General features: G+C 48.7%; 1 protein-coding gene across 1 annotated transcript in view; it reads right to left on the reverse strand.

Annotated features, from left to right (window-relative positions):
- LOC117049096 (peroxidasin homolog) overlaps positions 1-27,476 on the reverse strand; it is a 55,978-nt gene that overhangs the window by 3,785 nt on the left and 24,717 nt on the right. The window contains exons 5-20 of the mRNA XM_033153737.1: positions 25,049-25,120; positions 24,275-24,346; positions 23,638-23,807; positions 22,257-22,374; positions 20,877-21,046; positions 18,389-18,661; positions 17,509-17,625; positions 15,822-15,980; positions 14,511-14,623; positions 12,551-12,707; positions 10,759-10,867; positions 8,983-9,140; positions 6,201-7,704; positions 4,426-4,560; positions 3,367-3,575; positions 1,898-2,012 (exon numbers count right to left, since the gene is read on the reverse strand). Of these exons, the coding sequence (XP_033009628.1) occupies positions 1,898-2,012; positions 3,367-3,575; positions 4,426-4,560; positions 6,201-7,704; positions 8,983-9,140; positions 10,759-10,867; positions 12,551-12,707; positions 14,511-14,623; positions 15,822-15,980; positions 17,509-17,625; positions 18,389-18,661; positions 20,877-21,046; positions 22,257-22,374; positions 23,638-23,807; positions 24,275-24,346; positions 25,049-25,120 (3,651 nt within the window). The remainder of the gene's footprint in view (positions 1-1,897; positions 2,013-3,366; positions 3,576-4,425; positions 4,561-6,200; positions 7,705-8,982; positions 9,141-10,758; positions 10,868-12,550; positions 12,708-14,510; positions 14,624-15,821; positions 15,981-17,508; positions 17,626-18,388; positions 18,662-20,876; positions 21,047-22,256; positions 22,375-23,637; positions 23,808-24,274; positions 24,347-25,048; positions 25,121-27,476) is intronic.

Consider the following 27,476-nt stretch of genomic DNA (forward strand, 5'->3'; position numbering starts at 1 on the left):
AACTGCGAGAGGCAGTGAAGGATAGGCGTGCCTGGCGTGCTCTGGTCCATGGGGTCACGAAGAGTCGGACACGACTGAACGACTGAACAACAACAACATGGAAAACAGATTTGAAATACATGGCATGTTGTACGCTGAAAGAAAAGTTGTTCTGCTGGTATTTAACTCCTAGTAAACTGGGGGGCGAAGGGATGTGGGTGGCGCTGTGGTCTAAACCACAGAGCCTAGGGCTTGCCGATCAGAAGGTCGGCGGTTCGAATCCCCACGACAGGGTGAGCTCCTGTTGCTCGGTCCCAGCTCCTGCCAACCTAGCAGTTCGAAAGCACGTCGAAGTGCAAGTAGATAAATAGGTACCGCTCCGGCGGGAAGGTAAAAAGCGTTTCTGTGCGCTGCTCTGGTTCGCCAGAAGTGGCTTAGTCGTGCTGACCACATGACCCGGAAGCTGTATGCTGGCTCACAGAATCATAGAGTTGGAAGAGACCACAAGGGCCATCCAGTCCAACCCCCTGCCAAGCAGGAAACACCATCAAAGCATTCCTGACAGATGGCTGCCAAGCCTCCGCTTAAAGACCTCCAAAGAAGGAGACTCCACCACACTCCTTGGCAGCAAATTCCACTGTCGGACAGCTCTTCAGCCCTTGGCCAATAAAGCGAGATGAGCGCCGCAACCCCAGAGTCATCCACAACTGGACCTAACGGTCAGGGGTCCCTTTACCTTTACCTTAAACTTGCAAAAATATATAAAACAAGTACAAATACCTGCTGGAAATGTAAAGAAAAAGAAGGTACCTTTTATCATATGTGGTGGTCATGTATGGTAATAAAAGCTTTCTGGGAAATGATATATAATGAATTGAAAAAAAATGTTTAAAATAACTTTTGTAAAAACAACAACCAGAAGCCCTTCTATTAGAAATTGTAGGTACCGACATTCCAAAGGAACAGAAAAGACTCTTTATGTATGCGACAACAGCAGCACGGATGCTATTAGCCCAGAGATGGAAAGAAGAAACAGCCTCTACCAGAGAGGAATGGCAAACTAAGCTGTTAGACTACGCTGAAATGGCAAAACTGACCGGAAAACTCAGAGACCAGGAAGACAAGAAATTCAAGAAAGAATGGGGAAAGGTTTATAATTCATTTAGGAGACCACTGTAAGCAGATGAAAACATTAGCAGGATTTTAATCTCACTTGTAATGTAACAAATGCTATGGACAATATGGATAGACATAAAATACAGATTACGAAATAATATGCAGTTGAAAATGTTGACAATAGGACCCATAGAGAGAAGGGGTGGGTGGGTTGGAGTGCCAAGATTCAGAATAAGGTAATCTCTCTACATGGATGTGTATTTGGTATAGCTATTGTAAGGGACGTTCAGTGGTTGCTCATGAAGAATCAGCCAAATGCAGCACTTCTAAGCTAAGTTCTTTATTGTGCAAACTATATACAGTGCAGCAAAAGTTTCAACGTCCATCTCCTAACTACGCAGATTCCAGGAATGACCCCTTACGGTTCTTTTTCCAGCAAAAAAGCCGCGGGATTCTGAACCCCCGCCTGCCTCTCCCACGTCCTTCCTGTCTGTCCCTCAAGAGCGTGGGAACCTGACCCCGTTCCCAGTGATCTCCACGATGCTGAGTCTCTGCGATCCTGTCAGAGCCCCTGCACCGCCTTCCTGCTTCCGACTCCCCTTCCCCACTGGAGGAATGGTAGCTTCCGGCGGAGGAGGGGGAGGACGAGCTATGGAAATGCACAGGGGGTTCCCTATACTGCAGACGCTCCTGGGATGCTACCACTCGCGGGAAGGGGGGTTTCCTGACAGCTATAAATTCATATTTGTAAAATCAAATAAAAAGCGATTTGTGAAGAAAAAGTGACCAGTCTGCAGCTCACCTTGGATCTCCAGGCTTGGCCTTGGAAGGGTTTTCTTCTGGGTAGCTGAAGCCAGAAGATCTTTTGTTTCGGAACTGTTGGGAGAGGGCCCTAAACTGGCCCCTTGTCCTGCAGTCTGGGGGAAAGAGGAAGGTGTGAGTTTGAGCCAGCAGGGTTTCAAAAGCTCAGAAACATTGGAAGAATGCTTATATAACTCTGATTTCAAAACAAGACAGAGAACCTGAGCCACTAAAAAAATTATTGACCTATATCTCTGTTGAATGATGATTATAAACTTTTTGCAAATATATTAGCAGATAGGTTGACATTGGTATTAAAATAGGTAATTCATTATGACCAGGCTGGATTTTTGCCCAAAATTAATGGAATATGCAGAAATGCTGGAACTTACCGGAAGAATAAGAAATCAAGATTAACAAACTTTTTTAAAAATAAAATAATGGAAATGGTTTATTGAATATTTACAGATAAATTGTAAACAGATAAAAACACTAGCAGGATTATTGTTTCACAAGAGTATATATGCAGAGTTGATAATTATATGAGCAAGTGAAAGGAATTAGGATATGCAGAATATATTAAAAATAATAATTAAGGAATCGCAGAAAGAAGGGGAGGGAAGTCAAATTTTTGAAATGTTAAATTGACTGTAAAACTAATGAAATGTATAAACTTGAAAAATATAAATAAAAAATTATTTTTTTAAAAATATATATATATATATATATAAAATGAAAAGCTCAGAAACACATACCCACCCCCAAAATATTTATCATATTAGTGTTCCATGTTTAGCAGCTTCTGAGCAGAGGGAGGTGGCGGGTGACGTTTTCAGGCTTCTTTTCGTCTTGAAAAGGAAGCCTATTATTATTATTATTATTATTATTATTATTATTATTATTATTAAATTTGGATGCCACCATCTGTAGATCTCAGGGTGGTTCACAGCATAAAATGCACGGTAACACAAAATACATAATAAAAACAAGAACAAAACACACCAGTAACCCCGCTCACCGCACCTCCACGCACAAAGGCCGGGTGGAAGAGGACTGTTTTCACCTGGTGCCTAAAGTTGTAAAATGATTGCGCCAGAGGAGAGCGTTCCACAAATGGGAGCCACTACAGAAAAGGCCCTGTTTTCGTGTTGCCACCCCCCCACCTCTTGTGGAGGAGGCACACAAAGAAGGACCTCAGATGATGATCTCAGGATCTGGGTCGGATCCTATGGGGAGACACACCTCTCTAATAATTTGCTTACAAACACCCAGGTACGGCGGATGTGTATGTTTGTGTGTACAGAAATAAGCCTTTAGGCAGGTGGCACTTGCCACAACTAGGAACGCGGGGAGAAATTTGATTCATTTCAAGCAAATCTCTCAAATTTCAACTTTTCAAAACGGTATGAGCACCGAAAAACAGCGATGTTTCAAAACCCACAATTTACCCTCCCGTCCCCATCACGTTACCTTCACAGCAGTCCTGCCAGAGGCGCAGATCCACTTCCGGGATCTCATCGCAGCTGACCATACCCTGTGGGTAGGCTGCGACCCGGAAAACATCCTTCTGCAGCTGCCTGATGTGGTCGCTGTTGTCACAGATGATGCGGGCAAGAGACACCTGCCTTATCTGCGTCAGCTGGGCAGGGCTGAGCACACCTGGATTCTCGTACCAAAACCTGGTGGGGGAAATTGTGTGCAAGAGCATCAGCGATGGACCTGCAAGCAATGGATGCAAGGACAAGGTAGGGAGACTTTGGTCCTCAGGGTGCTGGTTAGATGGCAGCCTCCCATCACCCTTCACCGCTGGCCATGCTATGGCCTGATGGGAGTCTAAGGCTGGATGGCTAGCCTGCATTTCAGGGGGTTGGACTAGATGACTCCCGGGGGACCCTTCCAACTCTCCGATTCCATGACACCCAGAGGCCTTCAGAGTCTTAATCTGTAGGTTTGCCAATCATTTAATGTGTCAATACGAATGGAAGTCGTCAAAATTGCAGCTGTTGTATAAAGGAATGTTATTCTGACTGGAGTGTAATTGGAATTAATAAGATTTTGGAACGCAGAAATAAAGTAAATCATCGAACCATCAATTCTAGCACGCAGGGTGCCACCTAAATTGTATAATTTGGCATCTGAACGATTGCTATTAATGATTGTATTATAATTTGGCATTGTTATAATGAGGCTATTATTGGATTGTTGTAGTTGAAAACGAATAAAAATTGTTATCAGAAGATTCTTAATCTCCAGTGCACGTCCTTTGCTTGCTTTTTAATTATAGAAAAAAGAAGTTAACTAAGATTACAAAATCGCTCCTGATATATATACTGTACTACATTTACAGCTCAGTTAACAACACCTGCTGTACTCCCTCACATCTGCAAAACTAGGTCATGAGATTTACAGTAACTTTTAAAGAGCTTTACATTTTGTGGAATAATAATGAACCTTGATATCTGAACTAATCAACAAAACCCTGAGGTTCCTCCTTCGGATGGAGTGGCAAATGGACTTGGCATGGCTTACCTGTCCCCATCTCGGAGTCTTCGAAACTGAGTCGCTAATAAGCACATGAGGGTCGGCCCCACTCTGGTGCCTGGGACAAGGTCTTCCACCATCAGTGCAGGAAACAAGTCAATGTTCTTTGTAATTCCATATAAACTGCAGAGGGAGAGGGGAAAGAGATCAGCTGGTGGAGCAAAAGTATGCCTGGCCCCACCTGTCCAAAACAGGTGTGTGTGTGCGTGCATGCGTGGGAAGGGTGTGGCCCTGCAGATGTTGCTGAACTCTAACTCCCATCAGCCCCCAACTAGCATGGCCCATGGTATGGAATGATGGGAGTTGTAGTTGAATAGAATTTGGAGGGTCACACTCCATATTTGTTTAGGAGGGTATCTGAAGTATGGCTTTAAAAGACCTGAGGGGAAATTGTAATTTTGTGAAGGGTGCAGGGCGCCTCTAGTGGAGAATCCAAAGTACCCACACCAAACTGTAGTTCCCAGGAATCTTTGGGGGAAGCCATGACAGGTCAGGGCCAACAGAGGCGTTACAGACATGGCAGATCCGTGTTAAGACCCCCTGGCATTATTGTTGTGGTTGTTGCTGCTGCTGCTTTGAAGGCAGTGTGTGGGGATCCATGTTTGATCAGAGGGGCAATGCTGGGGTAGGAGGTATTCAGCCCTCCCCCATGTTGTCTCTGTAATGCAAATTGGGAACAACTGTGGCTCAGTGACAGGGCATCTGCTTTGCACACATAGGGTCCCAGAAGCACAGTCTGAAACTCTGGAGTGCCCATACAGGTACCGTACTTGTATTTTGCACGCTATGGGGAAATGGTGTGTGGGGGTGGGGGAATTAAATAGTCCCCAACACCACCACAGCTGCTCTGATAAAAAATAGTCTCCCTCCTAGAAAAAAAAAGTTTTTAAAAGTTAGGATATCTAATCACCAGTCTCTCCTGCCACATCTGATTTGACTCTTAAAAAGGTAAAGGACCCCTGACAGTTAAATCCAGTCGCGAACGACTCTGGGGTTGTGGCGCTCATCTCGCTTTACAGGCCGAGGGAGCTGGCATTTGTCCGCAGACAGTTTTCCGGGTCATGTGGCCAGCATGACTAAGCAGCTTCTGGCGAAACCAGAGCAGTGCATGGAAACGCCGTTTACCTTCCCGCCAGAGCGGTACCTATTTATCTACTTGCACTCCGACGTGCTATCAAACTGCTAGGTTGGCAGGAGCAGGGACCGAACAACGGGAGCTCACCCCGTCACGGGGATTTGAACCGCCGACCTTCTGATTGGAAAGCCCTAGGCTCAGTGGTTTAGACCACAGCGCCATCCGTGTCCCTTGATTTGACACTTAAAGCAGCAAATAATCAGGATAGGTTTGCAGTGCAGATTTACCTTGGGCAGTCTTCAAGATACTTGCAGCAACTGAGTCAACACTTGCTTTGGACTGCAGCCTGACATGGAACGGAGGCATGTAAACACTAAAATCCCTTTGTGTGTTGAGTTATTCACTTCTGTTGCTAAAGGCAATATAATTTGTGAGCCTCAAGAGGCTATAGGACATTGACTCCCATCAATCTCTCCTAGTGAGGCCTACAATCAGGGAGGATGCGAGTTGCTGCCCAACAACATTTGGAGCTGCAGGTTCTCTGCCCCTGACCTAGAGCAACAGAAGTAAATGCTGGGGGGTTGGGGGGGGAGAGAAGCAGGAAGAGTGGAGTCTGGTTGTTGCACAAAGGAGGGTTGGTTACAATCGTTGCTGACCTCTCTGGTGCCCTTTGGCCGAGGTGCCCTACCTCCTGAGCTTCTCCCTGATCTCGAGGTTCCTAATCTCGTTCTTGAGGTCGTCGAACTCCTGCGCGGACGTGAGGTTGCAGAAGACCCGGAAATCGTTGTAAGGGGGGATGCCGTGGTCGCGGCCCCTCTGGATGTTGATGGCTGCCAGGTCCAGAGAGACGGAGTGGGCCATGGAGAAGAGCTTCTCGGTCAGCTCCATGTTCAAGAGTTCGGAAGGCACTCGCATTTTCCCGGGGATCCCGAAGAGTCCGCGGAGAAGCGGGTCGATGCCGCCTTCCTGGGTGATCCTGAACGGCGAGAAGAAGGCCTTGTGAAGAGGGACGTGGCCCTGCTGGATGGGCTGGAAAGTTTCATTGAGCCGGTAGAGGAGAGGGTTGATGAGGGTGTGGCCAAAGCGGAAGGCGGCCGTGGCGAAGGCGTTCAGGATGCCGGCATTGGTGTTGGGCTCGTAGCCTTTGTACTCCCCCAAGACCTTCATCCCGGCTTCCCCGAAGATCTTGGGCAACCAGTGCGAGTATGTGATGTGCTGCATCTCGGCCCCCACGATCTTCCGAGCCTCATGGTAGACGGTGTCCCCATCCCAGTGAGGGTTCAGGGCCAGGAGCTTAGTGGCCACGCGGTTATGCTCCCGGAACCACAGGGTGTGCATGGAAGTCAAGGCCAGCTGCTCGTTGGCTCGGTGGTCGCCGGCCAAGAAACACGGGACGGGACTCTCGCTCTCGTCCCGCATGCATTCGGTGGGAGGCCCCACGGCGAAGGGGAGGAGGTGCTTCCCGGAGCTGGGGACCACCTGCCCTTGCTTCAGGAGCCCCTTCTGGTTGCTGAGGTCCCTCAGTTCCAGGGACTCGTGCTCCGTGCTGCCGTAGACGTTGGAAGCGTCAATGAACGAGGTGAGGTGGTTGATTTGCTCCCGGGCGTACACAGAGTTCATCAGCAGAGAGGTCATCCCACTACCACACACGGGGCTGGAGCGGACGAAGAACATGCAGTGCCCATTCCTGACCCGCGGGTCGTTCTCCGGGATCATGACGGAGAAGCAGGGGGGGTCGTTGGTGCACACCTGGCTGCACGACGCTCCGTCGGAGAAGCGCGCCATGCTGATGGCCGCCACGGTCTGGTCCATGTCGTGGTCCAGGAACTGGCCCCACTGCATCAGCATGTGCGTGAACTGGTCGTCGGGCGTGATGGTCTCGGTGCCAATCATGGCGGTCGAGACCAAGCGAGGGAGCGGCAGGGGGAGCTCCCGGGAGTCTTCGGCCAGAGAGAAGCCTCTGGGCAGGTTGAACCCGTTCTGGTAGGCCGGCTTGAGCAGGCGCTCAAAGGCGGTGAGGGAGGCTCCCCACATGGGGTGCTGGAGGTTGTTGCACGAGCCGTCGTGGGTCCGGTACTTCCTGTGGAAGCAGATGTCGGAGCAGTTGGGGGTGCGGCGGTGGGCAGAGCAGCCGGACAGGTTGGCGATCATGTTCAGGTAGTGCGGGGAGACCAGGTCATTGTAGCGGTACCCTGAAAGGCCACTCCCAGAGCGTCACCCAATGGATTAGAATCAGAACAAGCATTCGCTACAAAACGAATTCCTTTTTCTAATATTGCAGATCTCACAACCAGATTGTGAGGATAATAATTCCAGGATATCTGGAACCTTCCCTAAACCTTCCCAGGTGTGGTGGTGGTGGTGTGTGTGTGTGTGTGTGTGTGTGTGTGTGTGTGGTTTCTAGAAAATGCCTAGTCCTTCAGAGGGAAACTCTAATTACATATGAGCTACCGCATTGGCCCGAATATAAGCCACACCCACAAAGAAGCCGCCCCTTTAAAATTTGGAGGCTTGGGAGCTGCGGATGGGACGGGTGCCGTTGCCCAGCCTCCCTCCTTTGTTCCGATGGCTCAGGGGAGGCTTGGGAGTGGTGGGCGGGCTGGACACTGTTGCCCTGCACTCCCGGGCTGCTTCCGGGGGGGGGGGGGGAGAGCCATGCCGCTTTGCCAACGGCGTAAAGTTATGAATATAAGCCACACTTTAACTTTTCACAATCAGAATTTTGAGGGGGAAAAAAGTGCAGCTTATATTCAGGCCAATACAGTATTTCTTCTTAAGGCAAAGGAATAACCACAGAGAGGTCCTTATAGCCTTCCTCTCAACCCAAAGGTTTCTAGGCCAATGAACATTCTGTTCAAATGCAACACATTCTCAGCATTATATTAAAATGCAGTATGCGTCCAAATAAAAACCAGAAAAGCAATTCTAGGATGGAATCTCAGCAGCAGACACACCAGTTCCTTAACTCAGTCTCCTGTACACCTGAAAGGGGGGGGGCACGTCTTGACTTGACACTGAAAAGCTGCTAACATGGGGGACAAGCAGGCATCTAGTGGGAGGGATTTCCATATCTAAAGGGAAAGGGACCCCTGAACATTAGGTCCAGTCATGGACGACTCTGGGGTTGTGGTGCTCATCTCGCTTTACTGGCCAAGGGAGCTGGCGTACAGCTTCCAGGTCATGTGGCCAGCATGACTAAGCCGCTTCTGGCGAACCACAGCAGCGCACAGAAACACCGTTTACCTTCCCGCCGGAGCGGTACCTATTTATCTACTTGCACTTTGACGTGCTTTCGAACAGCTAGGTTGGCAGGAGCAGGGACTGAACAACGGGAGCTCACCCCGTCATGGGGACTCAAACCGCCGACCTTCTGTTCGTCAAGCCCTAGGCTCTGTGGTTTAACCCACAGCGCCACACACAGAGACATAACACATAACATGCTTTCATGGTTTGTTGCTGCTCCTCATTACCTGTTTCGTTCATGTCCACAACCAAGCCTTGCTGCACATGCTCCTGGATGAGCTGCAGGGTCCTTTCGAAGATCTCTCCGGCCCGAGCTGTCTCAATGGTGTACGGATCCCGAGGGTAACGGAAAAGAGCCAGCAGTTCATTAGGAGTTTTGGGTCGCCTGTCCGGAGAGGACAGAAAGCCGTTTGTAAGCGGCATCGCATTTTCCAAAAGCCTCTGCATTATCAGCATATCTGTCAACCTTCCCTTTTTTTGCAGTGGGAAACGGCGCTGGAATAAGGGAATTTCCCGCAAAAAAGGGGAAAGTTGACAGCTATGATACTAACAGCAATCCAAGTTCTCAAATGGCTCTGTTCCTCCCATTCACAAGAGGGCGATATCGGCAGGCTTGGGGGAACCCCAAGCTAAGCAGTGGGATAAACAACCTTTCTACTCCAAAGAAAGTCCCGTTCAGTTCAATGGGGATTCCTTTCAATTGAGTGGGTATAGGATTATAGCCTTGGAGGTGGGGGGGGGACGATGACCCCCAAAGCTACCTAGGGATAACTGAGGATGCTCAGTAGTCACACAATGCTGGCTGATTATTGGGGCAGGAGATAGGAAGCTAGGGGAGGAGAGTGGAATGGAGTAGCCTCAAAAAGAGCAGGCCACAATTTGTCACAGCACCCACTTGTTACTTTTACTTTTAGTTAGGGAAGCGAGAAAACAGCAGTTTCCTCTTCCACTCGCATCCATCACAATCAGCGCCGATTCTGTTCTGCTGCAGTTGGGTTTCTGACAAATACTGCATTATTTGTCTTGCTGTCTGCTATTCAGTGTGGGTTACACAACTGTTTATGTAACCTATGTTCATTTCCACATGCCGAGGAAACAGGAAAACTACAAAGCGGTACCTTGGTTCTCAAACTTAATCCATTCCAGAAGTCCGTTCCAAAACCAAAGCGCTCCAAAACCAAGGCACACTTTCCCATAGAAAGTAATGCAAAATGGATTAATCTGTTCCAGACATTTAAAAACAACCCTTAAAACAGCAATTTAACATGAATTTTACTGTCTAACGTGACCACTGATTTACAAAATGAAAGCAATAATCAATGTACTGCAGTCACACAATCAATCAATCAATCAGTAGCTGGACTGGGTTCCACACAGTCACAAAAACAAAACAAAAAGACCCGCAAAAACAAAAACGCAAAATAAATACCAAAGAGAGACAGACCTCAGCATAACACTCGAATCGGAAGCATAACACTCAAAATGGAGCACGTTGGACTTCTGAAAAAAGTTCGCAAACCGGAAAACTTACTTCCAGGTTTGCAGTGTTTGGGTTCCAAGTTGTTTGAGTACCAAGGCATTTGAGAACCAAGGTAGCACTGCTTGTCGTTTGCAGACTTAAGAAAACAATGATGTGAAATATTGAATTTGCTTGGCTCATTTCCATTCCTGACCACAGGCAGGCAGGCAGGTGGAATGCGGCCATTCCTGCTTCCTTTTCCATTTGCGTGGGAATTCCTACTTCCCGTTAAGTCCCTGGCTGAGTGACAACTGGGGACTCAGCTACATTCGTAAAGATAAAGCGCTTTATATGCATTATAACACGGTGACACCAGCATTTCTCTGTATGAATTTTGCAATGCGGTTAACTGAATTGCTTCTAGACCCAGCCCGGGTGGGGAATGACCGCAAAACTGCCCTCCCCCCCCCACAATGGCTTCTGCATCTGTGTGGCCTTTCCACTTGCTCCCGTAAGTGTGAGTTCATTCTCCAAACGGTCTTACTTGCTAAACAGCTCGGTGCGCGTAGAATTGATGGCGTGGTCCACACTGCTGATGGCTTCCTGGATCGAGGTAGCTACAAAGGTGTCGCCGCTTCTGCCAACGTTCGTAGCTTTTTTAAAACCACAAAGGTGGTGGCGCCGGGTGGGGGTGGGGCGGAAAGAGATTTAAAATTTAAACCAATTCAAAGTGTTGGTGCCGACCTTTAAAACCCTAAACGGCCTCGGTCCAGTATACCTGAAGGAGCGTCTCCACCCCCATCATTCTGCCCAGACACTGAGATCCAGCGCCGAGGGCCTTCTGGTGGTTCCCTCACTGCGAGAAGCAAAGCTACAGGGAACCAGGCAGAGGGCCTTCTCGGTAGTGGCACCCGCCCTGTGGAACACCCTCCCACCAGATGTCAAAGAGATAAGCAACTACCAGACTTTTAGAAGACATCTGAAGGCAGCCCTGTTTAGGGAAGCTTTTAATGCTTAGTAGATTATTGTATTTTAACATTCTGTTGGAACCTGCCCAGAGTTGTTGGGGAAACCCAGCCAGATGGGCGGGGTATAAATAATAAATTGTTATTATTATTATTATTATTATTATTATTATTATTATTATTATTAGTTATATAACCATTTCCATTTTAGAATCATCTGCTTTGAAAACAGTAACCTTACAACCCAATACAGTGGTACCTCTGGTTACGTACTTAATTCGTTCCGGAGGTCCGTTCTTAACCTGAAACTGTTCTTAACCTGAAGCACCACTTTAGCTAATGGGGCCTCCCGCTGCCACTGCGCCACCAGAGCACGATTTCTGTTCTTAACCTGAAGCAAAGTTCTTAACCTGAAGCGTTATTTCTGGGTTAGCGGAGTCTGTAACCTGAAGCGTATGTAACCTGAGGTACCACTGACTGTACACCAGTCCCTAGCACATATTTTGAGTTTGCTCAGAATGTGAAAATGTCAGAACAATAAGAGTAAAGAGTTTTGCTTTTTCTTGCACCCATGAATGCCTTTCCCTTGCTCTTTGGCATAACCTTCTGTGCTACACACAGAGAAGGTTGGAAAAGACTCCCACCTGAAACCCCAGCAAGCTGCTGCCTGTCTGTGTAGACAACTTAGAGCCATGGAGCCATGGTATGACCCATTATAAGAAAGCTTCCTGTGCTCCCTGCTGTGTTGTGTTGTGTCAACCAGAGAAGGGGCTACAGGCAGGGAGCTGCAAAGAATCCTTTTGGTTTTATGGGGGTGGGGGGATGTATGCAGATTTAATCAATCATCTAGAAAATGTACATGTTTTAATCAACTAGGGTTTCTGTAACTGGGTGTAGATCTAGAGGATTTTAATCCTGCTTGTAAGGTAACAAAAACTATGGATAACTCAGATGGATTTTAAAAAAGTGGATAACAGATTGATATGCAGATGTAAATATTGATATTAGGACCTATGGAAGGGATGAGGGAAAATCTCGAGATTCAGAGCAATCTCTTTATATGGATTTGCAATTGAATTTGTTGTAGATTTATTTCTTTTTAAAATAAAAAAATATTTTAAAAAGAAAAGAAAACATAGATCTAGGATTGCATGTTAGTACGGATTGTATGCGGGCACAGGGGTGCAGAAAAGCCAGCCATGCAAACTGGCTCCAACTAGACCAGCTTCTGCCAATCTGGTGCCCTCTAGCTACAACTCCCACCAGTGCCAGCCAGTGGGAGTTGTAGTCCGAAACAGCTGGAGGGCGCCAGCTTGGGGAAGGTTGCACGACCGAGCTAGCACTGCAGATGCAAAGGAAGATTGCTCTCACCTGTGATTGTCAGTTGCATGGTGCTGGAAGTAAACCCAAATGTGTTCCTGGCTACACATTCGTACTTCCCTTGGTCAGCCATCCCCAGGTCTCGGATGGAGAGGGTCCCTTCTCTGTTGATGTGGAACTTGCCGCTCTCCGTGATCTGAATTCCTTCCTGATATGCAAGGGAAAGAGTTTTTGGAGCTTGGATAGACTAGGTTCAGCTTTGGCCCAGGCTATGCACACGGGACGCATGTGGCGCTGTGGGTTAAACCACAGAGCCTAGGGCTTGCTGATCGGAAGGTCAGCGGTTCGAATCCCCGCGACGGGGTGAGCTCCCGTTATTCGGTCCCAGCTCCTGCCCACCTAGCAGTTTGAAAGCACGTCAAAGTACAAGTAGATAAATAGGTACCACTCCGGCAGGAAGGTAAACGACGTTTCCGTGTGCTGCTCTGGATCGCCAGAAGCGGCTTAGTCATGCTAGCCACATGACCCAGAAGCTGTATGCCGGCTCCCTTGGCCAGTAAAGCGAGATGAGCACCACAACCCCAGAGTTGGACACGACTGGACCTAATGGTCAGGGGTCCCTTTACCTTTATCTATGCACACAGGAGAATGGGGTGGGACGGACTGTACCAGCTCAGAATGCATGGGGTGTGTGTGGACCACATGTGTGAATGTTCCTCTGTGCTGAGACAAGCAGACCATGATGGAAGTAGAAAATCAGTAGGTGTACTCTTTTTCTATTTCAAAGGTTGAATGTTTTTTTAAAAGACTTTTACTAATGTGGAAGAGCATTCAAAACTAGAATTTATCCCTTCCAGTCTTTTTTTATGTGTCGACAGGGCTAGAAAACCAAATCAGAGTGATGATGATGATGATGATGATGATGATTATTATTATTATTGCCGGGGTTGATATCAGTGTGGAGGCACCTGCTTTCCTCCAGTGGATATCTGCATGTGCAAAACATGCACGCGACGAATTTGTTTTGGAACAAATTGCACTTCCCCGAAAAACCGAGATGAAATTGGACACATTGGTCCCCAAACAGGGCATGGGCTGCTTGTTCGGCATGTACAAGACCCCTGAAAAAAACCCAATTCAGGGTGGCTTTGATCAAGGGAAAAAAACAGTTGTGTGAACCGATACACTTCGACAGCCACCAGAATACATGCAAGCGCAAACTAGGGCTTGCAGGCCACTGCGTCTCACCCAGCTGGCCACCAGATGTCAGCAAAGGCATTGCAAAAATTCAACTGGCAGCAAAAGACAAGTCATCCCAGGCTACGGTCGCATGGCACACTGGGCTGTGTTTCTTCGCATGCACTCTTTAAAGTTCTCTTTGAGATTTGAGACAGAGGGCCGGGCTTCGGATTAGGGATGTCTGCGCTGCCTGAAATCTTGTTGGAGACCCAAAATAACCGTTGCTCCCCCCCCCCCCACAAATACTGGATGTGGTATGAAAAATGCTTTGCACATTCAGTCCACCATTCTCTCTGTCCACAGGCTTTCGGTAGCCCAACTGGGAGCTGTAATTTACCCCTTACAGGCCTAAAATTCTCAGCACCCTCAATAAACTACAGTTCCCGGGATCCTCCGGGTGTGCGTGCTTGAAATGTGTTTAAAATATATTGTGCGTTTGCAACAGCAGCAGTGGGTTCCCCATCCCGGATCCAAGGCAGGCATGCCTCAAGGCAAGAAGAAGAAGAGAAGAGTTTTGGATTTGATATCCTGCCTTATCACTACCCTAAGGAGTCTCAAAGCGGCTAACAATCACCTTTTCCCTTCCTCCCCCACAACAAACACTCTGTGAGGTGAGTGAGGCTGAGAGACTTCAGAGAAGTGTGACTAGCCCAAGGTCACCCGGCAGCTGCATGTGGAGGAGCGGGGAATCAAACCCGGTTCACCAGATTAAGAGTCCACTACACCACACTGGCAACAGGTGCTCAAAGTGCATCGATCAACACTCAGGTACCTTGGCCCACGTGATGGTGGGCTGTGGGTCCCCTTGGGCAGCGCAGGTGATCTCGATGTCTTGTCCAGTCTCCGCCACCATGTCTTGCGGGGGGTGAAGGAAGACCGGAATCACTGTTTAGGGCGAAGAGGAAAGAGTCGGGCAGACACCCCAAATTTCTCGGTGAGGAATGTTATAAGAGTTCTAAGGTCTCAAATAGAAATGTTCATAAATGTACAAGGCAAACACATACATAAGTATATGAACCACGCATCTGAAATAGTACAGGGGAGCAAACCTGAAGCCATTTTGACTCTCCCAAATTGACCTCAAAGGAAATAGGAAAGCCTCTGCATTGTATTTTTTCTTACCGGTCTTAAGGGCATATTTGTGTATGAATAGGGTGAGCCTGTGACTTGAATTCAGGAATTAAAGTATTTACCATCACAAAAGAATGGCCAGGCTGCCCAGGTAAAGCAATCAGTGATCATTATCAGGTATCCTGGCAGACAGGATTTCTGATGTAGACCGCCTCCTTCTGTGATCTTTGTATGATGTTTGGGGATTGGGGTGGTCTTGGGCTACAGGGTGGGCAACTTCAAACGTCTATATAAGGACTTGATCACCATTGTGCAGGGTTCTCTCCTCCCTCCAGTGTGTGGTGAGTGGGGACCCTTGAATAAAGATCAGGCTTGCATGCTGCTTTGCATCTCAGTATACTCTGTTTGGCCTCTGTTATTGTCTCCCAGTAGTGATGTATGGAAGTGAGAGCTGGACCCTAAAGCAGGCTGATTGCCGAAGAATTGATGCTTTTGAATTGTGGTGCTGGAGGAGACTCTTGAGAGTCCCATGGACTGCAAAAAGATCAAACATATCCATCCTTAAAGAAATCAGCACCGAGTGCTCGCTGGAAGGACAGATCTTGAAGCTGAGGCTCCAGTACTTTGGCCACCTCATGAGAAGGGAAGACTCCCTGGAAAAGACCCTGATGTTGGGAAAGATGGAGGGCACAAGGAGAAGTGGACGGCAGAGGATGAGATGGTTGGACAGTGTTCTTGAAGCTACTAACATGAGTTTGGCCAAACTGCAGGAGGCAGTGGAAGACAGGAGTGCCTGGCGGTCACGAAGACTCGGACACAACTAAACGACAACAATTGTCTCCTACCGATAGGGGACCCACTTTAAGGATTCTATATGGGCTCTTGGATACCCCATAAGGGAAAAGGAGCAGTTCCCCCCCTCCCTTATAACAGGAACGACTGGGGAGGAAGCTTAAAGGGCCAGAGGAGGCAAAAGCGATTTGAGGAGCAGAAGATGTACAACCAAACATACCTCGCGGAGTCACCCAGAGTTGCACAGGGGAGCTTCGGACCCCAATGGCGCTGATGGCGTGGCATTCGTACTGACCTTGGTCGTGAAGGGCCACTCGGACCACCCTCAGGGTGCCCGTGGAGAGGATGCTGTGTCTCCGGTCGCTCGGCAACGGCCCACCTAACAACAACGACATGCCGTAAGGCGGCCATGTTTGGACTGAGTTCTTGTGGGCAAGGCCGGCTCCAGTTGGGCGCTCTTGATGAGGTGTGGTGGCAGCCCTGGGAAGATGGGCCAAGCCACATTTTTAATTTCCCCACAATTCATCAGGTTAGCTCTAGGTGAGGAGCTGGCAGCTGCCAAAAGCTTGGTACTGGTTCTGTGGAACACTGGGACTGTTTTAAGGCAGTGGTTCCCTGGGAACTGTAGTTCGATGATGATGATGATAATAATAATAATAATAATAATAATAATAATAATAATAATAATAAAATTTATCTATACCCCACCCATCCGGCTGGGTTTCCCCAGCCACTCTGGGCGGCTCCCAACAGAATATTCATAAAAAAGCGATAAAACATAAAACATTAAAAACTTCCCTTAACAGGGTTGCCTTCAGATGTCTTCTAAAAGTCAGGTGGTTGTTTATTTTCCTGACATCTGATGGGAGGGCGTTCCACAGGGTGGGCGCCACTACCGAGAAGGCCCTCTACCTGGTTCCCTGAAACCTCACTTCTTGCAGGAAGGGAACCACCAGAAGGCCCCTGGAGCTGGACCTCAGTGTCCAGGCTGAACGATGGGGATGGATTCAGGTAGGTAGCCGTGTTGGTCTGACGCAGTAGAAATATATTTTTCAAAATATAAAAAATTGTCCAGTAGCACCTTAGAGACCAACTAAGTTTGTTCTTGGTATAAGCTTTCATGTGCATGCACACTTCTTCAGATACTTTCAGTACCTTCTTCAGATATCTTCAGTATCTACTGGACAATTTTTTAATTTTTTTTTATATATTTCAATGGGGGTGGAGGTGCTCCTTCAGATACACTGGGCCGAGACTGTTTAGGGCTTTAAAGGTCAGCACCAACACTTTGAATTGTGCTCAGACTGGGAGCCAATTGTGTGTTTACTGGGAGCCGATGTAGGTCGTTCAGGACTGGTGTTTATGGTCTCGGTGGCCACTCCCAGTCACTCAGAAACGTACCAAGTCAAAGCGCACTGGCCTGAGCAGAACTTTGGAAAGGCTGAGGGGGGCACTGCCTTGGCAGGTGAGCATTATAAGGGGCACATTTTGCCCTGGGATCTCTTGGCAGAATTACCTATGAGGCGAGGTTACTCCACACAGTACTGAAAGAACCCACTTCCTGTTGATTCACGGGAAAGCAGTTGCCCAGGGATAGCTGCAGTTAGGGCGTCTATGTGAATGCAACATTGGCCCAGATTATTAAAAGCTAAAAGCTAAAAACAGGCAAGCAAAGAGCCTCTGTGCCCTCTCGGTCTTTCAACCTCTGGAGGGAGAGTGATAGACTTGACCGACCCAACCTGGTCCTCCAGAGGTTTTGGATAACAACTGCACCAGCTCTGATGGAAGTTGTAATCCAAAACGTCCTGAGGGCACCAACCCAGGGAAGGCTGGGTAGCACATCCTGCATGCTTACAGCTTCTGGAGTTTGCAAATCATTATAGAAGAACAGGGAGAACAAAGAATACCGGCTCTCGTCCAGGCGATGACTGGCAGTGGGCGACCCTCTGCAGAGCAGGGAAAGTCAACGCTTTGACCCTCTGTTACGGTCTGGTCGGTGGGGACGATCAGAAACTTAGGAGTATCTGAGGGAGGGGGGAAAAGAACAGAAATCAGGCCTTTCGAGAATGGCAAAAAAAAAAACCTTTCCACCCAGAACCGGACATTGTCTAAGTCAGGGGTTGTCAACCTGGTCCCTACCGCCCACTAGTGGGCGTTTCAGGATTCTAGGTGGGCGGTAGGGAGTTGAATCCTCTTTCCATTGAGCACTGGTGGGCAGTGAAGGAAATTTTACCATCAAGAAAGATGCATTAGTGGGCGGTAGGTATAAAAAGGTTGTCTACCCCTGGTCTAACCTCTGCAAAAGCCTTGTGCAGGCAAATCAGGAGGAAACTGCTATACAGGCATCTAGTTGAAGGGAGAATTGTGTTGAGAAAGAGCGGGAGAGATTGCTGAAGAGCAGAAAAATTGGGCATTTAGAGACTTTTTAGGCTCCCCAGTTACACAATTTTTTCTTATGTGCGCAAAGGCCCAGAGCATAACCCCTGCCCAGGTTGGGGGACGCCTGTCTATTTTGGAAACTTATTTGTCTGTTTGCATTTGGACACTTCTTTAGACATCATAACCAAATTTTGCATGGCCGTCCCTGAGAACAGGGGCAGGTTTTCGTTTACGTTTGGATACAAATCAATGCCTTGCCATTTTGAATCAAGACAGCGGGGCGAAAGTTTCAGAACCGCATGGATTTCAACCACGTTTGATACTTTTTGTTTCGAGGTAGATCTCCCCGACTTTGGCACAACTTCCTGCCCACCCGTGCCCGGTGGTTACTGTGTATGTTTTGGTCACCTTGCACGATGACGTTGGCCGTCGCTTGGATGGAGCCCTCGCTGTTACTCGCGTTGCAGCTGTACTGCCCCTGGTCTGAGAAGGTGACGTTTTGGATGTACAGCCCCCCAGAGCTCGTGATGGTGAAGCGCGGGTCCTGCGGCAGTGGAGACCCTGAGCTCAGCACCCAGGTGACGCGGGGCAGAGGGTGCCCGGAGACCCCGCATTCCAAAGTGACGCTCTCCCCAACCAGCACTTCGGTGTTCTGGGGCTGGATCACAAAGCTGGGTTTGGCTGAAAGCAAAAGAGAAATGAGGGCTGGGTGTTGTCAGTTGGTTGCTGGTGCTTAGCATTTATCTAGTGCTCAGAATGCATGTTCTCACAACAGCCCTATAAGGTAGGACAGTAATAATAATAATAATAATAATAATAATAATAATAATAATAATTATTATTATTATTATTATTATTATTTATTTGTACCCCGCCCATCTGGCTGGGTCTCCCCAGCCACTCTGGACGGCTTCCATCAAATATTAAAATACATTTAAAATATCACAGTTTAAAACTTCCCTAAACAGGGCTACCTTCAGGTATTTTCTGAATGTCAAGTAGTTGCTTATCTCTTTGACCTCTGATGGGAGGGCGTTCCACAGGGCGGGCGCCACTACCGAGAAGGCCCTCTGCCTGGTTCCCTGTAGTTTTGCTTCTCGCAGTGAGGGAACCGACAGAAGGCCCTCGGCGTTGGATCTCAGTGTCCGGGCTGAACGATGGGGGTGGAGACACTCCTTCAGGTATACAGGACCGAGGCCGTTTAGGGCTTTAAAGTTCAGCACCAACACTTTGAATTGTGCTCGGAAACGTACTGGGAGCCAATGTAGATCTCTCAGGACTGGTGTTACGTGGTCACGGTGGCCACTCCCAGTCACCAGTCTAGCTGCTGTGTTCTGGATTAATTGCAGTTTCTGGGTCACCTTCAAAGGTAGCCCCACATAGAGCGCATTGCAGTAGTCCAAGCGGGAGATAACTAGAGCATGCACCACTCTGGCGAGACAGTCTGTGGGCAGGTAGGGTCTCAGCCTGTGTACGAGATGGAGCTGGTAGACAGCTGCCCTGGACACAGAATTGACCTGCGCTTCCATGGACAGCTGTGAGTCCAAAATGACTCCCAGGCTGCGCACCTGGTCCTTCAGGAGCACAGTTACCCCATTCAGGACCAGGGAGTACCCCCCACCCGCCCGCCCCCTGTCCCCCCAAAGCAGTACTTCTGTCTTGTCAGGATTCAACCTCAAACTGTTAGCCGCCATCTATCCTCCAACCGCCTCCAGGCACTCACACAGGACCTTCACCGCCTTCACTGGTTCTGATTTGAAAGAGATGTAGAGCTGGGTGTCATCTGCATATTGATGAACACCCAACCCAAACCCCCTGATGATCTCTCCCAGCGGTCTCCCTCTATTAAAGAAGGGAATGAGAGTGCATGAAGGTTGAAAGGGGAGTGACTGATTTCTGGACTAGATAGATAGGCTTTGGTCTGAACCAGCAGGCTTGTCTAGGGGTCTTAGCAACAAAGAGGTACAGTCCCAATGCAGTCACAGAATCATAGAATTGTAGAGTTGGAAGGGACCCTGAGTTTTAAGATTCTCTTTACCAGCACTTCCACTATTAAAACCGACAGATTCCCATTCTACTTTCTAATACAAAGTATACGGGGCTTTCACCACAAAGGAATTAAGCCTCGAGCAGGAGTGGGATAACTGTGACTCTCCAGATCTCCAGCTCCCATCAACCCTGACCATTGACCACACTGGCTGCCCACTGATGGGAGTTGGAGTCTAATTCCTGCATTGCGGGGGGGGGGGGGGTTGGACTAGATCAGTGTTTTTCAACCACTGTTCCGCGGCACACTAGTGTGCCGCGAGATGTTGCCTGGTGTGCCGTGGGAAAAATGGAAAAATTACTTTATATATAGTCAATATAGGCACAGAGTTAAATTTTTTAACATTTTCTAATGGTGGTGTGCCTCGTGATTTTTTTCATGAAACAAGTGTGCCTTTGCCCAAAAAAGGTTGAAAAACACTGGACTAGATGACCCTTGGGTCCCTTCCAACTTTAAGATTCTATGACACCTGAAGGGCCACAGGTTCTCCACACCTGACTTATTGCTGATCCACTCTGCACCCGTCGAGAATCACAATTTATGACAGTGCTTGGTTTATACTAGAAGGGTACTGAACCAAATTTCTCCACCATCCATCTCTTAAAATGGAAAGGGACTGAGCTCAGCAGTAGATTTCTCTGCATGCAGAAGGTTCTGGAGTTAATCCCTTGGTCTCTCCAGGTGGGGCTGGAAATGTCCCTTGCCTGAAACCCTAGTGAGCTGCTGCCAGCCAGTGTAGTCAGTACTGAGCTCGATGGACCAATGTGTCTGACTCAGCATAAGGCTGCTTGCTCTCTAATGGACGCAGTGGCAATTCTTAAATTTCAGAGGATCTTTAAAAGCCATTACATGGGTGACCGTAGTAGCGCAGCACAACTTCCTGGGTCTTTGCTTCACCGACGACATTCTTGGCCATGCACTGGTAGATCCCTTTGTCTGACTCCCTGGTATCCTGGATCATTAATGTTCCGTCCTGCAGGAGGTTCAGACGCCCATCATCCTGCATGTCGATCTCGTTGCTGAGAAACAGAAAGGAAGATCTAAACGCTCTGAATCTAGGAACTCCTGGGAGCAGGCAACTGTCATGTTAGCTCAGCCTGACCAGAAGTCAGCCATGGGCATCCCTAGATACACTAACTGAAGGGATAGATATGCACATAATTGTCTGTAAAGCTAGGGACGGGAGTTGCTCAGAAATCACTGGAGAGACCTGTCAGGAGTAAGCATGGACCAATGGGACCAAGTAGTGTGGGAAACAGCCCTACTCGAAAAACTAACCAATAAGCTGAAAATGACACGGGGACAAATAGAAGAAGACGTATGGTTCCCCTTCATCACACACACAGCCCAACAAGAGAACGATAGAAATCTACTGGCAGCATACAAATCAATATGGCTAACCTGATCAAAAACACTCACCCACCCCACTCACACAGGGAAACCAAAGATCACCACAGCCAACCACAAATGAACAAACGCACCCTACGCCAACCCCGACCTCTCTCAACACCAAAGGAGCACAAGCAAACAACAGAGAACCTGCACAATCAACGCTGACACCAAACCCTACATATATTAAGTAAAGTAGAAACATTGTCACCCCACCCCACCCGTCTCCCCACCCTGCCCACCTCTTTCCCCCCTTTTCTTCCTAATGTCTCAACAAACGGAATTGATCTGTAAAAATGTTACCTGGAAAAAATACAAGAGAGACATTGCACACACCTTTTTAAATCAAGAAAATCTTTAATAAAAAATATTTTAAAATAAAGAAAAAGAAATCAGAACTGCTTGATATTTGGACTCTGATGGAGACTTCGAAGTAGTCCTAGAATTTTGCGTATTGTGACAACAGCTGCCTTGCGCTCCTGTCCTGAACATTGCCACCTGCTCTGTTCCCGCATTTGATGTGGAAATGTGGGGAGAGAAGAGTGCAAGGTGGGGGTGGGGTGGGAAACTGCCCTTTACCAAGGGCAAGACATCCAGAACTGCCACTGACATTGGCTGTAACTTGAATAACTTGTGCTCAAGCCTTGCTTTCCCCTCCTCCCTCCGCAGCCCTTCTTCCTCGTGCGTCAGATCTTTTCAGACGGTGAGCCCAAAGGCACAACCCCCAAGATTCTCCGAGGGGAGGATCAGATCAGAGCCAGACTGGTTTATGCCTGTGCTCCTCTGGAGAGAGCACTCTTGCGTTCTGGCTCAGCTGGGTGAAAATCGCGCGAGACTTACTTGTTGTGGAGCCAGATGATCTTGGGCTTGGGGTTACCTTCTGCCCTGCAGATGAAATAGACGGTGTTGCCCAGGGTGACATCTGCGTCTTGTGGCTCGGTCGTGATGCGAGGCCTCTCTGAAATAGACCGTGAAGGGTGCCCCGCTTGAGAAGCTGGACTGCCTTGTTCTAGCAGGTCAACTTACTTGCCTTTTCTCTGAACCAAGAAGCCCCAGATCCTGCAGCCTTTCGGCGTAAGGTAATTACTGCATCCCCTTGATGGTTTGGGCAGCGGCGGAGGAAGCTGGTCAGGCGCCTGGGGTTGCGCATCCAGGGGTGGGGTGAGCTGCCTGCGTCCTCCCACTCAGCCACCCTACAGCTGGGGGGGGGAGGCAGTGGGCGGACCGTTTGGACAGAGATAATAATGATAATAATAATTATTAATATTTGTTGGCGGCTTCCAACAAATATTAAAATAAATTAGATGTGTGGCCTGGGCGCGCTGCAGGCTCCCCGGTGAGTGCCGCCCGGCATTTTGTCACCCCCCTCAGTGGTGACGCCCGGGGTGGCCCGCACTCACTGCACCCCCCCTTCCTCCGCCCCTGGGTTTGGACTCTTCAAGATGGTGGCACCTCTTCTCATCCCCACAGCTTCCATTTCCTTTCCTATCCCCCCTCTTTAGCCAGGAGCGGACCTAGCGGTTAGGTGACGATGTGATGCCACCTGTTCCATCGCTGCTCCTTACCAGGATGGTGCTAAGGCAAAGTGGGACTGCAGCGGTGCCGGCTCCTGGGGGCCCCGGGCCCCTTATGTCCAAAAAGCACAGAGGCGAAGCACGGAGCTGACTGAAGCATGGCTCCAGAGGCTGGCTCCTTCTCCTCCGAGGAGAAGGAGGGCTGAAGCAGCCACCTGTTGGTGATGGCGCCAGGAGGAGGCAAAGGAGGTGTCTGCTACTGAAGCCTTGCGATTGATGCATTTGGCTCCGCCCCTGGCTCCTCCCAGTGTCCGGATGTCGTAACATCGAGAGGTAAATGTCATGCGTGTTGTCACACACGGGACATTGTTCCCTCCAGTCGCCCTTGCAAGCTGGTGCCTCTGCTGAGCTGTATCTGGCACCAGCGCCCTCGGGCCACGTTTTGTATTAAATCGGATGATCTGCCAACATCTCTCTCCCTGCCTTGCTTTAGGAAGGACCGGGGGTGTGTGTCTTTCTTCAGAGCAAGGCATTCTGGGTAGGATGGCCATTAAACGCTCCTGCAGCACCAAGGTGGTTTGATGCAGCGGTTAATGATGCTTCAAAGGGTTGGGTGCAGTTTAAAGTTACGGCAAGGTTATGCGAGGCACCGGATGCCAATGAGATAAACAAAACCAATATTTCGGTGCCTTTGGCAGGGCGCTCACCGCAGTTGAATTCTTGAGTGGTCAGGGTGACGATGGAGCGCCCCTGCAGCTCCCTTGGGTTCTCGCAGGTAGCTGCCGTCTGGGTGTTGCCCTGCACGGTGAATTTCCTCAGCAACTCTGCCAGCCACATCAGGTCACAATCGCACAGCAAGGCGTTGGAGTCCAGCCGCCTGAGGCAAAGAGGTGATGGAAGAAGAGGTGGGGATCATAATTGCCAGAGACTTCCCAGTAGCCCCACAGGAATGGTGACTTTGCACTCAAGACCCCAAAACTCTCCCCATATGAACCGACCCAGACCCTTCTCCATATGCCCCTCTCCATGGGCAGAAGTTCTCCCACCATCTCAGGCAGCGCTTTCCTAGCTTGGTGGGCCAAGATCTTTTAAACGCTAGGGATGGAGACTTGGACCTTCTGCGAAATGTGACCCCATATTGAAATTGGTTGGGGGCGGAGGCAGATGCCCAGGGGAATTAGAGGCCCCCCACCGACATGGCTTCTTGAGAGGTTAGGTTTATGTGGGACTCACCATGGGTCCCCCACATTTACCAAAGCCAATCAGCTGCGTCCTGTTGGGACCAGCTTTTTGCCTCCACCCAGAATGATGAATTGTTCTTTGCTGCAGCGATTATCCACTTACAGGCGTTTAAGCGATTCTGTTTGGGTGACAGCGCCCGGCTGGATTCTGGAAATCCGGTTGTTGTGCAAGAAGCTGTACGGGGGGTAGTGAAGAGAGTCGGAATGTTAGCCGGGTATTCGTTGAGGTCATCCCCAAGTGACAGGCAGAGACTGTCCCTGGGGTGAAAGTTTAACACACCTAGGTGCGCTCCTTCCAAGCACCCCTCTCATGGGACCAAGCTAGGCATGGCATTAATTTTAGGAATACATTCTTCACAAAACGGATAAGGTTCCTTTAAGTTTAAACAGCATTCCAGAAGTTTCTTCAATGTCTGGGAGTGGCACTCCAAGCTTAATTGGTGTCAGCTGGAAATGCAATTAAAAGGAGGCAGATGAGTTTGCAATTTGAGGCACGAGGAAAGCACACATATGCTGTTAGTATGCATGCTTACAGCTAGTTTGGTTGTAAGGTAAAGTGTGCTGCTGATACTATGAGTTTGCGGTATCAGGACTGTTTATTGCTAGACTGAAAGTATGCTGTGCCGAAGAGAGGAAGAAGGACTGTATAGTTTGTAGACAGTAGTAACTGAAATGCCAAATGCTTGCATAAAGTAATTCTTGACTGTGCATTCGAGTATGGCTACAGTTCTTGTCGTCTGCCGCCAGGGAAACTCTGCTAGACACTTTGGGAAAGCTGTTATGGTCAGTAGCGTCTAACAGTTAATTGCACAAAGGCATTTGTGCTAGGCACGAATGTCACACATACAAACCACTTGGTGATTGTCCCATGACTTACAGCCTTTCCAGTTTGGGCAGGTCACTAAACGTCTCTGGCTCCAAGGTTTCAAGGTTGTTAAAATGCAGGTAACTGGGGTGAAGAAGAAAACAGAACACATGGAACAGGTCATTAATTCCCAAAGGGCGTGTGGGATCACCCTAGCCTGCCACTAATAAAGCAGGGGTTGTGAGCCAGGATAGAACAGAGGACCCCCAGATTCACCCAACAATTTGATGCATTGCAGTTCCATGCGATGCACTGAGTGCATTATGCCTGCATGCAACTTACTGTTTATGCAGCCTGGAAAAGCTACAAAACCCATTATGCTGTGCAACTGTGGATGAGGAATGCTTTCATGCAAACAACTGGGAAGCTGTGACTTAAATGAGCAACTATGAATACATTATTATTAATTAAAATTAGTGGTAGCTTTTTAAACAAAGCAACTCAAAGTGACTTAAAATATATAAACAAATACATGAAAAGGAACTGATATAAAAGAGGGGGGTGGACAAGAAAGGAAAATATAAAGACATTCTATTCTTTTAAAAGGCAGGATTAAAACATGCCACTAACTGGAGGACATAGATAATTAAGAGCCAAAAGCCTGGTAGAAAATTTGTGCCCGGTGCGGAAAAAAAACAATGCTATGATGGTGTAAAAATAATTGTATAAATGACATTCAATGCTATGGGGAAATGGGTTCTTCTCTGGCGAAAGGGGACCAGGAATGCAAAATATTGCTGCATGATGACCCTGCAGCAGACCTGAATTCAAATGGACCGCCAGTCCGCTCAATAATTTGCAAGACAGTTTCGAATTTTGATGGAAAGGATGGGGAAAGGACCGTAACATTTGAACAAAAATCTCAAAGCAGAGGGGCTCCTCGTTCCTTTGAACTGTTCTATCTATAACGGACAACTGCTGTGACAAGGGTAGAGCCAGAAGTGTGACTCTCTAAAAATGGTATATATAGAAAGTTTTATGAAAACACAAAGAGCCACTCCTTGCGGCAAAGACTTGTTCCACAGACCCTTGAGATTATTCTCAAGAAAACTACAGGCGGCTCGTTGAGGGGGCAGAAGCGCTGGACCATTCCTTCCTAATACATCATCTACAAAGCCGTTGATTATATTTGCAAGCGAGAGATTAGATCTTGGCCACAGTGCTCCACATGAGGTCATCTGTGAAGGAGCACATACTTTCCTACACCCCCCCCCATAACTCTTTATTTTGTCTATCTAGTGTGCCTTGCGAGGCATTTCTGGTCAGGGACTACGTCATCTCAACAGGACTGGGTCTTTTTTTTGTTTGCTTGTTTTACAAAGCAAATATTTTTGTAGCAGTTGTGTCATCTCAGAGTTGTTGGGGTTGTTTTTAACTCAAATAATTATTATCCGGAGATCACTCTATCTGCCCCCAACCTGGTGCCCTCCAGATGTTTTGGACTACAACTCCCAGCAGCCCAGAGGCCAGGGAGGGTGGGGTTTGTTAGTACCACTAGATGTGGAAGACACTAGGGCTCTGACTTCCTGAATACCAGTGAACTTCGCCCACATTGCAGGCAAAGGCATCCGTGCTTAAAATAAGTCAGAAAGCTCAAGGAGAAGGATTCATCTCTCCGCTGTGATGTGCGAGCTCAGCAAAGTGTCAGGGACTGGGCTGGATGCAGAGGAGAGGTAGGAGGCACCAGCCGGGGACCCCCCCCAGGGAACCCCCGGAGGAGGAAGGCTCAGAGCCAGGGGATTGGTGGTGGGGCATTGGGGAGAGGTCAGAGGGGAAAGATGGTCGGGAGGAGGTGACGGATGCCAAAGGGGCAACAGGGTTTTGTGAGCAGGAGGAGCCTGTGACAGGAAGCAGTTCAGACACGGAGGCTGAAGCAGAGGAAGGGGGTCAAAAGACTGCAGAAGAATCCAAGGAGTCTGCCTCTCCTGCTGCGACAACCTCCCCTTCTCTAGTGGCGGAGCTTCATGCTCCGGCACCGGGGGTGGAGAGCAGGCGGGGGTGTGGCATGCCGCCCGGAGGGGCGTGAAGCACCCAGCGTGGGGCGGGGGGGGGGGGGGAGACAACAGCCACAATGGTACCCCACCGGGATCGTGGTGCCAGGGGCAGTGCGCTCCCCCTGCCCCCCTCCTCCTCTGCCAGTGCCCTTCTCTCTGGTCTCCAAGAACGTACAGAGTAATGAGAATAGCAGAGGTGTGCTTGGTAAGCATCCGGGAGAGGAGTAGCCTTAGAAAGGGTGGAAGGCAAGGACCTTCAGACCTGGGATTTGCCCCTTAAGGGCAAGACCCCTGACTTGTATGGTTGTTTCTTTGAATAAAGACTTAACTTCACTGACAACGGAGATCCGCTTCTTTTATTGTTGACCTGCGTCTGGCTCTAAAGGTAAAGGTAAAGGGACCCCTGACCATCAGGTCCAGTCGTGTCCGACTCTGGGGTTGCGGCG

The sequence above is a fragment of the Lacerta agilis genome, chromosome 6 (assembly GCF_009819535.1).
Source record: "Lacerta agilis isolate rLacAgi1 chromosome 6, rLacAgi1.pri, whole genome shotgun sequence".
Lineage (NCBI taxonomy): Eukaryota > Metazoa > Chordata > Lepidosauria > Squamata > Lacertidae > Lacerta > Lacerta agilis.